The following is a 17119-nucleotide window of genomic DNA, read 5'->3' as shown; positions in this document are numbered from 1 at the left end:
TACAGTTATAAATCTCCCTCTCTCACTTTCTTGCGTCTTGTACGTTTTGTATGTTGTTTTTTCATTCAGCTTAGTGCCCTGTAATGTCACTTGTGATTTCTTCCGACCCTCTGCCTGTTGGAGTGTTAATTGCCACACACATGAATTTCCCTTGCTCTTCTATTACTGACATCTAGCTTCACTCCACTGTGCTCTCACGATTTCAGTCTTTTTAGCTGCTTGGGACTTGTTTTGTGGCCTAACCAGGAGAATGTCCCCTGCACTCTGGAACTGTGCAATCAGCTGTTAAGTGTAGCTGGCGTTTTGGTTTTTAATTGCATAGTATGTGGTGCACACGAGTAGGACATGACCCACACTAAGGTGAAAACCCATGAAGCCACCACTCCCCTAGGGATCCGAATGCCACTAACACCTTCACTCTTCCCCAAATACCCTGTCCATCCCCACGGGAAGCACAGCAGGAACCCAGTGAGCCACACGCACGTCTGGTGTCCAGCTTTAGAAGATGGTGTCTCCTGCAAGAGCTTCAGGCCTTGCTCCTCTGTCCCGATTGCTCGGGGTCCACGGGGATGTCAGGGCCGTGGTCCCTGTCCCACTGCTTGCTGCCACGGCAGTCACCGCTCAGTCCTGTCCCTTTTGCCCCAGGACTGAGTAGCTTGCAGCCGTGGCTCATCTTCCCATCTCTCTATTCCTCCCAGAAGCACTCCCAATGCAACAGGCTGGGAGTGCACTGACGCAATGAGGCCACACGTGGAGGGCTGGGCGGGAGCGGCTCAGCTCTGGGCCGGGCTTCCGGGCAAACCCAGCCTGCAGTTCAGGTGCCCCGATCATGCAGCGCAGGGAATGTGGGGCTGGAAACACGGGCTGCACAGGGACAATCAGGGGTCACACTGGGACCCCAAAATGCCAAGGGCAACCCAGAGCTACCCGGATCGGGCACTTCCCTCCCCCACCAGAATACTGGAGAGGAAGATGGGGGCAGCCAGCGCGGGCGGAGGGCCCCTCCCCCGGCTCCTAGTCGGCTCGCCCACGCGAGACGACGACGACGTGGTATCTCCCAGTGCAGCACCAATTCACAAAACAGTTCTCCAACCGAAGCCAATTTGGAAAATTCCAGGGAGAGGCAATGTACCGAGAGCGGGGCTGGCCCTGGTGCGGGCGTGGGGGCAGGGCGGCGCTCAAGGAGGACCGGGCGGCCACCGTGGGGAATCCTTTAATGGAGGGGGGCAGGCGGGGCGTTGCCCACCCGGGGTGGCACGGGGTGGGTAGGTGGGAACACGGGACGTGGCTTTAAAAACGCTGCAGGGCTGACTGCACGTTTATAAGGGCACCTGGGTGGGGGGCGCCCGCGGGACCGGCGCCCGCGGGACCACCGCCCACGGCATCCGCTCCAAGCCGCGTGCTGTACCTCAGGCATCGCCCGCAGCCAGGGGGAAGGGGGACCCAGGGCGGCCGCATGGGTTTTGGGGTCATCTGGACACACGGAGGTTCTAGGGCGGGCCGGGCTCTGAGGGGCAGGACGTGAGGGTTCAGGTGGGGGTAACTGCAAGGTCAATGGCGGTGGAGGCGTGGCCCGGTCCAGAAGGGGCGGGGTGTGGACGAGGGGCGGGGCCGGCTCCACGGACGGGCTAGGCTGGGCTGGACTAGGATGGGCTGGACGTGGTCTCCCGAAAACCCCTTGCAGCCGCCAGCTGGGCGAGGGCAGGGCAGCTGCCCGGGTCCGGTCCCAGCCAGCGTAGGACAAGCAGCTCCAGGTGTGCCATGGGGCTGGGCAGGGTCAGTTGTTCTCGAAGAGAGACAGCAGGTCATCGTTGCTGTTCGCGGGGAGGTCAGGCGGGCCCAGGTAGGACAGCAGCTCATCAGGGTTGGTCAGTTCTGGGAGCAGCTGAGGACGACGAAGCAAACTGGCCTTGGACCTGCCTCACCCCTGCGGAGCCACCCTGCCCCCACGTCCCAGCCAGATCCGGGGTTGGGTTGGGATGTGGAGCGCCCCTTCTCCCCACAGGCCTGGCGCCTGAGCCCCTGTCTGCAAGGGGGAGCTCTCCCTGCAGAGGCAGTTCTGTGACCAGGAATCACTCATGCCAAGTTGCCCAAGGTCAACATTGGACATGCAGTGCCCACCTCAAGTGGGCTCCTGGGCCATAGGAAGCACAAGACTGTAAGGACCCCAGCGTGTCAACAGGGCAATGCAGAAGGTGGGACCCCAGTCCCTAGGATTTTCTGCTTTAGGCAGAAAAGTTCATGTTGAACTTCAGTGAGTTTCGTTTATTATGGTCGGGGGCCGTCACCTGTCTTTTACGCACTGACTTCACACCTGAGTTGGACAGGTGAAATCAGACCCTAAAGCTGGTATCGTCAGCTGTGAGGCCACTCTTCTTGGGGACTGTGCACATGCCACCATGGCACCCAGGTCCCCAGAGCTCTCCCTTGGTCTGGAAGTCACTGAGGTGTCAGTGTTCTCCCTTTCATGAAACATGTGGACCCAAAGAGTACAGAAAAGCAGCCCCCCCACCAGGCTCCCAGGCAGGCGGCCTGGTACTCACGTCCAGGGCTGGTTCTGGGGCCTCCCCTGCCCCAGACAGGTGGGGGCCCATCACGCCTGTGGCAGCATTGAAGGCCAGCTCGCCAACCGGGCCTGAGCTCACAGGGCCCAGGGGCTGCCGGGATGCTGGGGGAGGGTTCGGATGGTGCAGCTGGGGCCCTGGGGGGCCTCCAAGGTTTGGGGTGTGCAGCCCGGGTGGCCCTGGGTTGTGGGCCAGGTCCAGGTGACCCGCTGGTGCCATCTAAGGAGAGAAGGTTCTGGTAAAATCGCACCCTCACCCCCCCACACCCCCACCCTTAAGTCCGGCACTGACCTGGCCTGGGAGGCAGGAAGCAGATTTCTCTGTCGTCAGCAGGCTGCTGGGAATGTCGGACTGGTAGGAGATGGGTGGCCCGGGGGTGAACTCGGGAAGGGTTGGGGTGCTAGCTGTGGTGGGTGGGAAGGCGTCAGGGAAGGTCCTGGGTCCCAGGAAGCTGGAACCTGAGAGAGGAGAGCCAGGTCCTGGATGGGGCCCCGAGGAGAGCAGGCTGGCCGCGCACTGGCGGGACCGCTGCGCTCACCCACAGGTAACACTGGATTTCACGTTAGTCACTACTCGGAAAAGGGCCCTTTTTCTCATTGCTGCTGGGGGAACTGGCCTGCTGACAACGCGCACAAGTTGTGAGGGGACAGAAGTAGGACCCGCTATACCCACCTGGGATCAGATTGGGCCAGTTCATAGACGCTGCACTCACCCTGGCTGGGGTAGTCGCTGGGGGCTGGGGCAGAGGCAGACTGCAAGGGAGTGAAGGGGGCGGACCCCGGGCCCAGCGCTGCGATCATGTCCATCACGCTGGGCACGAGCGCGTGGGCGGGGCTCACGCTGCGGCAGCGCTTCAGCGCTGGCCCATCCGCCTCCTCCTTGACGTGCAAGTCGGGCTTCACAGGCACTGGCTTCCAGCTGCACGTGGGGTCAATGGTGATCTCCTCGCAGTCGGAGCTGGGCAGGGGCATAGGGCTGTCACCGCCCATCCTGCTGCCTCCCGGTCCCGGGGCAGTTTCTGGGCAGACCTTGCACTCAAATGCACATGCCACGTGTCCGTGGGATGCTGGCCGGGTGGGAGGCGGATTCTGTCAGCAGCCTGGCACCAAGCCGCCCCAGGGTGGTCAGCCGGCGTGCCTCCCCACCATCCCCGCCGCCCACTGCGGAGCACAGCCGCTGGCAGCGGGACGGAAGGCTTACTTCTGGATGTAGACCAGGATGCCCAGCATGTACTGGTCCACCTCCAGGCCCTCAAGCAGCGCCGTCCTGCTGTGGAAAGCAAAGGGCGCAGCTCAAGGCCTGACCCCACCTCACCCTGGGCACAGGCCTGCCACTTCCCAGCCCTGTCACTGCACGAGGCCGCCCAGCGTGAGATCACTGGTGTGAGGGGAGTCTGCGTGGAGATGCTGTGTGAGGTCTGGGCCCTGAGCTGCACTGTCCTAGTGTGTGCTGTGACCGCCCCCTCTGGCTGACAGCCTCTGAGGCTGTGCCACTACCACCAGCGCCCATGTGGGGACTGTCCCTGAGACACTCACTTGCACACGGGGCACCTCCAGGTCCCCCGCTCACAGTTGAGCTGCAGGTAGGACTCCAGGTCGAAGCACTGTGGAGGGGACATCATTTCTCACACTGGCCTGGGGCAACCTGGCCACACCCTGCCACCCAGCCGTGCTTCCAGACGCAGGGCTCCTTTCCTGCGTGTCTGAGAAGCCAGGGGCAGCAGGTTCTCACTATGCCATTGTCCCAATTGACCGAGACAGGACAGCTATGCAGCCCTCACTGGGACTGGAACACCGTGGGGCCAAGGCAAGACTGGGCAGCTGCGCGGACAGGGAGCCAGCCCCCGACGTGGTGCTGACAGGAGGGGCAGGGCACAGGGCCATGTGCACGCTTAGGGGCCACCCGGGTGACTTGTGCACATTGGTCCAGAAACGGAACCTATGTGATGCTCGTGGGGGTGTAGGACACAGCACCCACGTTCTCAACTCCCGTCAAAGCCACGGCCTCATGAGTGCAGCGAGGCTGCCATGCTTAGAAGAAACAGAAGCCCAGCCTGAGGGGACAGCAGGGGAGCCAGGTCCCCCCTCACTTGCCTGCCACGCGGTACTCAGAGTCTCAGCTGCTAAAGACAGACGGCGGCCATTCTGGCAAAGCCTGTGGTGCCACCCACCTGTATGTGGCGACAGTCGTGGCCGCGGGCAGGGAGCTGGATCCTGCGGAAGGTGACGGGGCACTTGAGGGACACCTTGATGGCCGTCTGCTCCACCCCGTCCTCTCCGTTGGGCCCAGGGATGGTGCCGCTGCTGAAGTTCCGTTTTACTGGCGTTGACAGGGAAAGGACTTGAATTCAGGGCCACCCACTGGGTCGTGACAGCACCGAGGGACCACCCAGAGCTGACCGCTGCTGCCTGTCCCAGGGGAGGCAGCGTGATCCCACATGGGTCACGGCCCTGGGGAGGGGTGGCCACTCACTCTTGGTGACGCAGTGTTCGGCGGGCAGCAGACGCTTCTTCAGGAGGCCCTGCAGCACGGAGCGGACTGCCGGCCGGTGCACCAGCTGCAGCACAAACAGGTGGGACTGCAAGGGACGCGTAGGTCAGTGGGGCGCAGGGCCAGGCCCGTCACAGCATAATTGCTCAAGGCCCCCGCCCACCCACTGCTGTCTACTCTGCGCACGCCCGGTACCAGGTGAGACCCAGACCCCAAGCCCCCGGAACTGCCTCGGGCTGCCCATCTGAGCGCAGCTCTCTGGGTCCCGGTGCCGGCTGGAATCCGGTGACCCGACAAGCACCGGGCCAACTGAGAACTCGGGGCTCCATGAGCGTCCTCCAGGGGAGAGGCGACTCAACTCGGCTTCTCTGTGATAACGTGAGCGTCAATCTAATGACCAGACCTAACAGGAAGCAGCAAGGGTGGCTTTAACTGGGTCCCTCTTCTCAAAAGGGTCAGAGGCTGGACCGAGCAGGAGTCTCCTGCAGGAGCGAGGCCCACGCCTGTTTCTCGGGTGCCTGGCCCAGCCCCGCCCACTCACGCAGCAGCAGGCGGTGACGGTGATCTGGATCGTGTTGCGGCCCGGCTGGCACACGTGCTTCAGGTATAGGGGCTTGTGGGAGGTCTTGTTGTCCCCGCGCTCGATGGTGAGCGGGGTGGCATTGACGCTGACCTGCACAGAGGCCGGCCAGTTGGTGTTCATCTGCCGGTCCTCGTGGTGGTAGCACTTGAACTGCAGCTCCAGGTCGGGCCTGAGTGGGAGGCCAGAGGCTAAGTGCCAGGCCGACCTCAGGGGCTGTGCGCGGCAGCGTGTGACCAGCGGGCTGGCGCGCTCACCTGAGCATCAGCGTCTTGTAGACGGAGTCGCGTAGCTGGAAGGCATGGTTGCTGACGGCCAGGTTGTGCTGCAGGCGGAAGGGCTCCAGGACCACCCCATCCCGCACGGGGAAGGTCAGCCGCAGCTCGTCACAGGGGCTGCCGCCTGGGAGCAGGCCGCCCGTCAGCACCACCCGAAGCAGGGCAGCTCGGAAGGGCCACCAGGCCGGGCGGTGGCAAGGGGGCTGCGGCCACCAGGTTGGGTCCGGGGCACCACCGCACCTGGGACCTTGGGCTCAGCCAACACGTCTGACAGTAACACAATCTCCTGGCTCAGGGTCCCCTAAATTATGACCCGAGAACATGCCCCAACCCACAAAGAAGTGCTTCTGGTGCTTTCGGTGGGGCAGCCGAGGGGGTGTCAACAGGCTACCTCCCATCACCCTGGTGTTCCAGCTAGGCTTTTAGGACCCCAACTATCGGGGTTCTGAGCCAGCAGTGGGCTTCAGGGCTCATGAGTCCAATCCCGGTTTTGTGTGCGTGGGCATTTTTCTAAAGAAGACCCACATCTGCAGCATCTGCAGAGAGGCCCATGGACAGACACACAGATAAAGGACCCGCCCCATGTTCCCTGCAGGACTCTGGGCCCCAGGAGCAGGTGACACTCACCGGGGGGTGATGGGTGTAAGGAGCTCACGCTGGGTTTGAGATCAGGCAGGAAGGGAGACTTGACCTCCTGGCTGGTAGACATGTAGGGGACGCCGCTGCCGGGGGTCATGGGTGGCGTGGGGCTCCCTGGCAGTGGGGAGCTGGGGTAGCCAGGGATGGAGCGGGTGGGCTGTGGGTTCGAACAAACAGTCAAGGAGGAATGATGGGGCTAGAGTGTTTCTGAGCACCCGCTGGGAACGGTCAGAACAACAGTGGGCAGGGGCAGCCGAGGGGTGCCCAACTGGGTGCCCAAACTTCCTCTTACCTGGGCGCCCTCTCCACACACCCACCCTGGGAGCCTCCCACCCTGTGCCCAGCTGCCCGTACCCCACTCAGGCCAGGCTGGCTGTAGCTGAGGCTCCCCCCGCTGAAGCCGGCACCCTGCCCGGTGAACTGCTCGGCGGGCTGCAGGAGAGAAAGCCGCGTGTGCCTGAGGCTCCGGCCGGGCCCTGGACTTGACCCTAGAAGAGGGCAAGGGGCAGGGGGCCCACCACACACATGTGCCCTGGCCTTTATTTTCTTCTTTCGATGCTTCTGTTTTCCAAAATAATGTACAGGGAGCACGTAGTGATTTCATACTTTAAGAATCATCACTACGGAACAAGGTGACCCCACGTTAGAACAGCTGACAGGGAAGCTACCGAGGGCTGCACTCTCACCGAGGGTCCCTTCAGAACAAGGGCCCCTCCCAGAGCCGCCCTGCACTACTCAGGACCCCCGTGAAGCTCCTGGCTGCTTGGTCAGTGAGCGTATACGGGCATCCCCAGCAGGCCCCGAATGCCTCAAGGTCGTCTGTGTCCCAGTGTCTGATGGGGCGGCCGCAGGCCCTGGAGGAGCTGGCCCTACCTTACCTTGTAGTGCAGTCCCGGGGGACCAGAGGTGGACAGGGGCAGCCTGTGACCAGGGTAGGAGGAGGGGGCAGGGGACTGCCCGGGGCCAGGTGCGTACTGGCCTCCTGGCAGGTACTGCTGCCCTGGGTACACCTGAAATATGAAAGAGGCGAATGCCCGTGGAGGGACAGGCATCAGGCCAGCAGTGCCCCCATCGGCCGGCCTGTCCTCGCACATGCAGACTTGGACCTCCCAGTGGCTCTGGGTGGCGCTCAGGGCGAGGCCCCGACACTCACCTCACTGGAGTAGGCTCTCTTGACCCCCTGTCGGGGCAGCGGCTGGGCCTGGGGGGGGCCAGGGTACCCGTGCTGGGACAGGCGCTGCCCTGCATAGAAGGGTGCCATGCCGGCTGCCCGAGCGGGGCTCATGCCTGCGGAGCTCATGCCAGAAGGGCCCATCAGCCCTCCCACGCTGGCAGGGTTCATGCTGCTAGGGACGCTGGGCCCCCGAGGGCCTCCGTGCTGCAGGAACTGGCTGTTAAAAGACTGTGCGGCCCCCATCTGGGAAGAAAAGAGAGGGGCCCTCGAGGCCCGCCCTTCAGCACCTGGCTCCTGCCCGCCCACGCCCCCTCTGCCTCCCGCAGCCTGAGTGTGGCTGGCCGCCTTCCAGAGCAGTGCCCGTGGCCTCACCGCTCCGTACTGGCCCAGCTCCTGGCCCTGCTTCTCCTGCAGGGCGGCCACGGTGGCCGTGGCAGTGGCTGTGGCGGTGGCAGCGGCAGCAGCCACGGCAGCAGCAGCCGCCGCTTGAGTGAAGTCCGTGGAGGGTCGTGCGGTGTGTGAGGGGAGGCCCAGGCCCCCCGGCCCCCCGGGGCCGCCATACCTGCAAGAGGCAAGGTGGCCCTGCTCTGAGGTGCTCCCCGAGGCTGTCCTTCCCGACCCCTGTGTGGGCTGTGGGAGCCAGCCCGTCCAGATCACTGTCATAGCTCCCAGGTGCCCGCCCCGAGCACCCCAGCACACCTGCCAGGCGAGGGGTCCCGCTTACCCGGTGGCGAAGCCCCCACGGCTATACACCCCCTGCTGCACGTAGCCCTTGCTGGCGCCGCCTTCACCAAATGCTGGCTGTCCCAGGCACTGAGGGGAGCTCAGGGCCGAGCTGCCGCCCGCCATGCCAGGCATTGTTGAGCTGCCGGGGGGGCTCCCTGCAGGGCCCATGGGGTTCCCCAAAACCTGCGAGGACGCAAGAATCACCAAAGGGAACCATGCAAACTTGTTTCACAAGGTGGCTCTTAAGTGCTGGAAAGGAGAGGCCTGGCAGGTGAGATAGCAGGCACAGGGGAGGAGCATGGGGAGAGGGAGGGGCCTGGCAGGGGAGCGGCTCGCAGGTGGGAGTGGAGGCCAGGTGAATACAGGAATGAATCCCAGCCTTGTGTGGAGGGAGAACTACTCTCCAGGGACCTGGACACCAGGAAGCTGTGGCTGCTTTCCCTCTGAGGCCTGAGCTGGGCTCTGGCAGCTTTCCGGGGCGGGGCCCAGGTGTGAGCTCACCTGGCTCTGGGCCGCGTTGCCCACTCCCCACACGGTCGTGACCACGGACAGCGATCCTGCGGGCTGAGTGGCAGTCTGTTGCCAAGGCACGGCCTCATAAGCAAAGGGACCATCACTGCAAGGAGAGAGGTGGCAGGGGGCCTGATCACGAGGCCTGGGAAGGCGTGAAGGCTGGGAGCAGAGGGGTCCGCTCTGTCACCCCACCCACATCCCTGTGGCCCGACAGGGAGGGCAGCAGGAGCCCCACTCACCCGTGTGGCGCAGGGGGCAGGGCAGGTTTCATGGGGTTCATGGGGTTCATTGGTTTGGGAGCAGCCAGAAGGCCAGGTCTGTGGGTGGCAGGAAGTGTCCCTCCCGGGAGTTGCCGTGGGCCTCAGCTGCTCTGGCTGCCAGGATGGTGGAAGGATGACGTTAGTGGAGGTGCAATGGGAACCCTGTCTGTGCCCCCACACCCGCCCTGCCCTCCTCTGCTTCTACTGATGGAGGGTGGGGCAGCTGAGACTGGGGTCCCGGGGGGGGGGGGTAGGGGGCTCAGGGCAGCCTTCCATTGCCTCACCCCAGTCTACCCACCCCCCAGACCCAGCCTAGAGCCAGCATTAACGCTTTCTTGTCAGGCCCTGCCCCGGAGCCCCTAGAACGGCTCTGGAAACAGGCTTTGGAATCCCAAACACTTCCCACACGGAGACCTGGACAATCACAAAAGCCAGGGACATCCAGAGCCCTGTGAAGGCTGGCGAGGAGCATGGGCCTGGAGCGCGGGGTGGGGCCAGCAGGTGGTGGCTTCCAGGCCAGGCAGGACAGGGATACGCACACAGCACCATGGGTGGGGGGTCAGCGAGCACCCAGGGACGTGGCCAGGGGCCAGCGGGGACACGGCAGCAGTGGCTGGCGCATGCTAGTGGGTCCCATGTGCCAGTGTGGGCACTTCCTCCTCCTGGGTAGGCTGGCTGGCCTTCCAGGCTGCCAACAACCCCGACACCCCCACAAGCCAGCCCTTCACTGACAGGCTTGGGGCCCTTGCTGGCTCCCAAGGCCACCTTCCACGCCTACTTCTGCCTGGCCTAACCAGAGGCGTGCTGGCTGTGGTTCTCAGGAGGTCCCCTGGGGGTCCCTCTTGGGGTTGAGGGTCATGCCTTTTACCTTCTAGGGCTGCAAGGCCTCACCCACAGACAGGACTCCTGGGATGTGCGCCAGCACTCCTGGTGCCTCCCTCAGGCCCAAGAGCAAGAAGATGGCCCCAGCACCCACCCAACCCCAAGGCTCACATTCCTGAGTGCTGACAGGCAGCAGAGGGAGGCAGGGTTCCCATCCTGTCCTCTGCAGAGTCCTGGAAATACGCGGGTAAGGGCTACAGTGGTGGTGGTGGTGGGGCTCTGCCTTGGGAGCGTGTGGCCCTCGCTGGCTCATCCCCCCAGAGCAGGAGGGGGGAAGGTGACCAATTAGGAGTGACGGAGGAGGCCGTGGACTGCTTGCCCCCCTCACGCTGGCCCTACCGCATCCCAGAGGAGTCAGGCCCCAGGAGCCGTCTTCCCCACTCCAGTGCGAGTCCCACTCAGGAAGCAGAGGCCAGAAACAGCGCAGGTGCTGGTCCAGAAGGCTCAGGGGCACCTGGACCAGCAGAGGCAGGACGGGGAGCCAAGATCGTCCAGCCAGACAGGGGAAGGCTGGCGACCCCAGTACCCGCTGCCCGACGCTGGGCCGGTGACACTGGGGGTGGGTGGAGAACTGTCAACAGCCAGAAACTCCGCAGGCCTGTGGGGGGCGGCTGGAGCAGCACGCAGGGTTTTCAGGACTTAGGGTGTCGGCGGCTAATTCAGACTGCTGTGTTGGCGACGGACAGAACACAGAAACGCCAAACAGACCCAGCTGATTCCTGACAAAGGTGTACAAACCGCACTGGGGGAAGGACGACATTCCCACATGTGGTGCTGGAGCAGCCGGACAGTCAGCCACAGGCAAGGCCTAAACCTCAGCCTCCCAGAAATCAGCTTGCAATGTGTCACAGAAGGAATGCACAGCACAACATGAGAAAACCTTCAGGGAGATGCGGATTTCTTAAGGAGCTAGGGCTAAGGAAAGGGTTCTTGGATAGGACAGCAAAAGCACAATCCATAAAAGGAAAACCGGAAAACTTTTGCTCTGTGAAAGACACTACTAAGAAGATGAGAAAACAAGCTATAGGCTGGGAGAAATATTTGCAAACCACGTTCCTGACAAGACTGGTATCTGGAATGTATACTAAAAAAACGTCCAGTTAGGAAATGGGCAAAGGACATGAAGAGATATTTCACCAAGGAGGTCGTGCAGGTGGCAGACGAGCCCAGGAGATGCCACTCAGCATCACGGGCCATGGGGAAATGGACATCAAAACTATGTGCGATGTCACTGCACACCTACCAGAGTGGCCAAGGTACGAAGCAGTGACACTGGATCCCTCCTGCACTGTGGGTGGGAGTGAGATGGTGCAACCCCTCTGGAAAAGTCAGCCGCTGCTTCTAAAACTGAGCCTGCAGCTGCCTCTTGCCCAGCAACTCACTCTTGAACATTCATCTTCAAGGACTGTAAACATGTTCATTTCTACGTGAATGTTGTACTCCTAACTGCTGAAGAATGGAAACCCACATGTCCTCCAGGGGTCAAGGTCACCCAAGTGTGGAGCACACACGTGGCCTAAGGCATAAAAAGAGTGAGCTGGTGCAGGCGTCAGCTTGAGAGACTCTCCAGAGAAACATGCTACGTGGAAAAAGCCAGTACCCAAAGGCTACACACTGTACGGTTCCCTTTATGTAACATTCCTAAATTGAAGAAATTACAGAAATGGAGAACAGACAGTGGTTGACAGGGGTTGGCGGGGAACGGGCAGGAAAGGAATTATCTGTCTGTCGCCTCATTCCCAGGCATCCTGCTGTGACACTGTACTACAGTTTTGCAAGATGTTACCGCGGGAGAGCCAGGTAAAGGACACACCGGGTGTTATTTCTTTTAACTGCCCATGAATCTAGAATTCTCACAAATAAAAACTGAGTTAAAAAACCACCAGCACCATCAGCCTGCTCTCTCCAGAGATGCCCATGGCACTCCTTTCCCACCTCGGAGGTGGTTGGTTTGGCTAGGCAGGGACGAGCAGGAGGCTGACTCCCAGGGCAGAGGTCTTCCATTCCGGGCCAGCACCAGAACCCCAGGGAGGGCTGGTAGGAGGAGACAGGGCAGGTGCAGGTGGCCCCTACACCACGTGAGTCTGGGGAATTCCGCCCCCAGGCCTCTCTGCTGTGGACCAGACCACAGACATTTCCAGTTCCCCCAGAGCTTACTCCGCGGGGGTGGTGATTTCCTGTCTGCACAGCTCCTGAACTAGGTCTGCTCTCCTCCCTGAGAAGACCTGCACTCCCCAGGTACCCCTGCAGGTCCCCTCAGGAAGGGAGAGGTGGGCTTCGAGCACTGATCTTCCTCCCTTCTCCTTCCTGGAGGCAGAGCTGCAAACCAGTCCCTGAAGGAACCCCTGCGAAGGAGTGTGCAGGCCCGTGCCTGCCTGTACCAATTCCAGCTGGAAGCCAGGACCCTTTGGCAGAACCGCCCTGGCATTAGGTCAGTCTACGAGGCCACAGGGCTTTCTGGGAATCAGATCACACCTTCCTGCAGAAAAAGCTACAGACAACTCACTACCTAGACCTCTCTTCCCCAGAACCTCAGAGCAGCTGCACTCCAGTCTCTTGCATGCCAACCAAAGACGGCCCCTAATGTGGGTCCACCCTTTATCACCTCCACTCCGTCCCCCTGCCTGGTCACCCAGGAGCAGCATGACCTGACCTCACGACGGCAGTGTGTCTCCTCCTCACAGGGCAGGGATTCACTGCCTCCAGCACAAGCAGGCTACTCCAGAGGGACGCGAGTCAACTGGGAAGGACACGAAGGTGGCTGCAAGTCCTGTCCCCACTACCTGCAAAGCCACAGCATTGCTAGAGCTCATCTAGAATGCCCAGGACCGAGCGTTTATGAGTGCCCTGAGTGTGGGACGTTTCAGAGGCTGGCTAGAGTTTGCTACTCTGAGCCTCAGTTTATACGTAAAATGGGTACGTGGTGGCCAGCCTAGGGCTGAGGAGAGGGGAGGACATGTGACCACCTTTATATCACCAGCCCTGGCTCCTGTCTTGGTCACAGGTGCTAGTGGACACTCCACGGGGAGGCCTGGCTGCCCGTGATTGAGCCAGTGACCTGGAGTCCTCCCCAGGAAGTCTTGCTGGTCCCTCAGGAGTGGCTCTGAACCTGTAGTCCGCCATCTCACCTTCCTCTTTCCTGAGTCCTATCCAGCGCGTAGCCATTCCCTGAGTGTGACGAGTCCCCACCACAAGGACCCACTGGCGGAGGTTAAGATTCCCTCACTTGTCCCGTTACCTCTCTCACGCTTCTTCCGGGGAGGCGCTCCGGTCTGGCAGGCCAGAGTCCGGTGCGCGCGTTCTCCTAGCCGACCCATCCTGTCTTATGCACTGAGTTACGCGCTCTGTGAACGTCCCTGTGAAATCTTCTGAGATAACAGACTCACGGACATCACACTGGTGTTCTGCAACTACGGGGATGAGGGCGTGGGGCACGGTGCGGGTGCAGGTCGGGGGTAGACGGGGCGCTAGGGCAAGGGGAGCAAGTCACGGGCTGGGGCAGGACACCCTCCTGCCTGAGCTGCAGTGTGTCCCCTTTGGAAAGGGGTGAACCTCGCGATCCACGGCTGTGGCTGCAAGGTCAGCGTCGCCGGGCCGGAGAGGACCTCAGCGGGCCCACGTCCCCGCGCCGGTGGGCGCGCACGGCCCGAGGTGAGCCCGCCGGCCACAGCGCGGAGTGGCGGCCGCTGGGCCAGGTCAGCGAGGCCGGGCAGCCTCCCGCACACCCCTGGGCGCCGGGCCGGCTTCCGGCCGCCACAACAAAGGCTCAGGTGAGGGTCGCCCGCGCGCACGAGCCGGCCGCCCGGGACCACGACGCACGCGCGGCCGGCCGGCTCCGGCGGCCTCCGAGGCGCCGCACCTGCCGCCCAGCACCTGCCGCACCTGCCGCGCCGCCGCCCGCACCTGCCCGCGGCCCGCTCACCTCCGCGCGGCCCCGCCCGGCCCCTCGCCGCCGCGGCCCCCGGCCCGCACCGCTCCATGCGCTCAGCCTGCCCTGCGCGCCGCCTGCCACCGCGGGGCCGCCGCCGCCCGCGCCATCGCGCCGCCGCCGCTCCCAGGGCACAATGGAGCCGCCGCGCCGCTCATGCATATGCATGACGCCGCGCGGCCCCGCCCCCAGGCCAGAGCAGTGGAGCCCCGAGCCGGCGCTCCGCGGGGCGGCCGTGGGCCAGGGCGGCATCCGCGCCGGCGACGGGACAGCGGGCGGCCGGGCGGGCCGGGGGCGACTTGAGCCCCCGCCCCCTCCACACCTTTCGGAACGCAGTGTCCACAGAGCCACCCGCGCTTCCTTCTCGCTCTCCCCTGGGGCGGGGTTGGAGGGGGGGCCAGGGCGGAGGAGGCGGGGCCTGCTTGGACCGGAGCTGGAGGAGGGACCAGGTGGGGCAGGACCGGGACGACGGGGGGCGGGGCCTGTCGGGAGAGGCGGGGAGAGGGGCGGGACTTGACAGGCGGGGCGGGAAGATGGGAGGGGCCTGGGGCGAGGTGGGGAGGGCAGGTGGGGGTGACCGGGTGACGTCGGGCCACTTCTGGGAGTGGTCTTGTAGGGAAAACCACAGGAACCTAACAAGTCGCTTTGCTCGCTGCTCGGCTTCCCAGAGCCGCCTCCATAGAAACGTTCTCGACTTCCCGCAGTTGAAGCAGCCTCTCTCTTTGATCAGTTCGCACCTTCCAAATGCTGTTGTTACCTTTTAAGTTATTCTCCACTTTTTCCTACCCTCCTTTAGTGTCGTGAGTGTGATGCGGCTATCACAGTAGCAGACTCACACACCTTTGTGTCTTTCCACAACGTCAGACTATATTAGAAAAAAGCCATGGATCTAGTCCTACTGACTGGGGCATTAACCGAGGTTGGGGCCAGAGCATAGTCTCCAATAGTGGAGGCAGAGCGGTTTCACATAGGAGAGTCACAGGTTTGCAAGCGATAGGGTGAGGCAGGGGAACAGGGGCTTAGGAAAGAAGGATAAGAGAGAGTCAGGTGTCCAGTGCGAGTCCCTTCGGTGATGGGGGACTCGCGAGTTCCCATAGCGTCGGGCGTCAGGCCGGCGGTGAGAGGGTCAGGAGGCGAGGCTTCAAGCGCTCCATGTGGGATGAGTGCAGGTGCGGCTCACAGCTCGTCAGCTGAGGCCTGAGGAGGAGACATCAGAGAGCTCTGATCTTACTATGCTCGAGGCTGGGAGCGAGCAGTCTGATAAAGCGTCCAGGTGGTCACACTCCACCCTGCGTCTGGAGCTATCTGGTTAGGGCGTTCACTGCGTATGCCTTTCACAGGATGCTTTGTGACTGACACAGCTATCAGTCATATTCAGTGCTCCATACATTTAGAAGACCACATTCTCTTGTGATTACCCACCATTTTTTGTGTTAAAATACACATAAAATTTACCACCTCAACCATTTTTAAGCACATTTCAGTGGCATTAAGCATACCCACATTGGTGCAGCCATCAGCACATCCACCCACAGAATTCCAGTATTCCTGCAAAGCCAATACCCTGTCCCCATCAAACACTGACCGCCCCTCCCCTCCCCCAGCCCTTGGCACCACCATCTGCTTTCTGTCTCTATGAATCTGACAATTCCAGGGACCTCGCTCATGTAAGTGGAATCGTTCAGTATTTGTCTGTTTGTGTCTGGCTTATGTTCTCAAGGTTCATCCATGTTGTAGCAAGTGTTAGATTTCCTTCCTTTTTAAGGCTAAATAATATTCCGTTGTATGTACACACCATATTTTATCCATTCATCTGTCCACAAATGCCCCACAATTAATTTTTGATATGGCTGAAATTTCTCCCTTCCAGGCTGTCTGAATGAACCCTGTGCTCTGTTTCTTTTGAGAACCATTAGTTCATGGAACACATGTGGTGGGCCTGCTGTGTGCCAGGCATGCTGAGAAAATGGAAGTAATAGGGGAGGACTTCCACAGATGCCATGACCCACGCCCCCCTGCCAAGCTGCACCTGTGCCCAGTCACAGCCTGCCCTGCCTCCGCCCGCCCGGCCCCACTTCCTGTCTCCAGTCTTTGCTCCATGCACCAGGCCAATGATGGCCCCCAAAGACATGTCTGTGTCCTAGTCCCCAGAGCCTGCGAATGTCACCTGTATGGCCAAAGGTGTGGCTAAGAACAGTGAGGGGAGAAGCTTATTCTGTACTATCCTGGTGGGTCCTGAAAGCATCAGGGAGAGGCCTGGGGACTTTGAGAAAGACACACAGGCAGCGATGTGATCAGGAGGCAGAGACTGGAGTGATGCAGGCCCCAGGCCAGGAAGCTGGACGAGTAAGGAAGGGTCCTGCCCTGACGCCTCCAGAGGGAGCGTGGCCCTGCCCACGCCTCGATGTTCGACATCTGGCCTCCAGACTGAGAGAGCAGGTTTCAATTGTTTGAAGCCGCGCAGTCCGTGGTCCTCTGTTGAGGCCGCCCTGGGACACTCACATACTCCTGCACTTGTTCCCTCTGGTTCTCGCTGCGGCCACTGTCTCCTGTCTGCATCAGGTCCATCTGCGTCTCCACCTGAAAGTGGTGACCAGACCACCCTTCTGGGACGTCTCATCTCCCTGGAGCCACCTCCCCGTTCTCTGGACTTGCTGTCCCTCCGCCTCCTCCCCACATACCCTGCTCAGCCTGTACTCACCAAGGGCGCCTTCTCAGGGGGCTGTCCTCCCCTTCCCTGCCCAGAGAAGCTGCCACCCCAGGCTCAGTCCTGGGGGCCGTCCTGTCTCCCACACTGTCTCTGCAGTGGCTCGTGTGGCTCTTAGCTCTGTCTATGTGAAAAGGACTCTCACGCCTCCCTCACCCCCTGAACCTGGCTGACCTGACGGGTCCACTTCTCTTTCTGATGCCAGTCTCCACATGTCCAAAATGGAGCCTCCCACCCCACAGGAGGGCAGCTCCTGCAGATTCTTCTCCGCACAGCCAGCCCTGCTGGCTCTCTTTGTTCTCAGTAACATCTTAATTGAGATACAATTGACGTTCCACACAATTCACCTGTATGAGGTGTACAGTTCAGTGGTGGTGT

The 17119-nt window shown here is 61.8% G+C and overlaps 1 protein-coding gene across 4 annotated transcripts; it reads right to left on the bottom strand.

Annotated features, from left to right (window-relative positions):
• Positions 1–1197: 1197 nt before the first annotated feature.
• Positions 1198–14183, bottom strand: ZMIZ2 (zinc finger MIZ-type containing 2). 4 transcript variants are annotated; one of them, XM_074341093.2, is made up of 19 exons: positions 14029–14183; positions 9204–9338; positions 8953–9067; positions 8450–8634; positions 8098–8287; positions 7705–7968; positions 7430–7561; positions 6906–6983; positions 6540–6708; positions 5892–6036; positions 5596–5806; positions 5037–5142; positions 4735–4883; positions 4100–4167; positions 3765–3833; positions 3277–3521; positions 2856–3022; positions 2544–2783; positions 1198–1885 (listed from the first exon to the last, which is right to left on the bottom strand). In XM_074341093.2, exons 2-19 carry the CDS (start codon positions 9251–9253, stop codon positions 1778–1780), a joined length of 2691 nt encoding a protein of 896 aa, XP_074197194.1. In that variant the 5' UTR covers positions 9254–9338; positions 14029–14183; the 3' UTR covers positions 1198–1777. The 4 variants fall into 4 exon arrangements, with proteins under 4 accessions (XP_074197194.1, XP_074168200.1, XP_088653754.1 ...); XM_074312099.2 differs by having other exon boundaries at positions 3765–3830; XM_088797628.1 differs by lacking the exon at positions 6906–6983.
• Positions 14184–17119: the final 2936 nt, after the last annotated feature.

Source organism: Rhinolophus sinicus, chromosome 4, assembly GCF_057876585.1.
Source record: "Rhinolophus sinicus isolate RSI-liver-muscle chromosome 4, RSI-T2T, whole genome shotgun sequence".
NCBI classification, from domain to species: domain Eukaryota; kingdom Metazoa; phylum Chordata; class Mammalia; order Chiroptera; family Rhinolophidae; genus Rhinolophus; species Rhinolophus sinicus.
The sequence above is the reverse complement of the archived record's forward strand: the minus strand, read 5'-3'. Positions and strand labels throughout refer to the sequence as shown.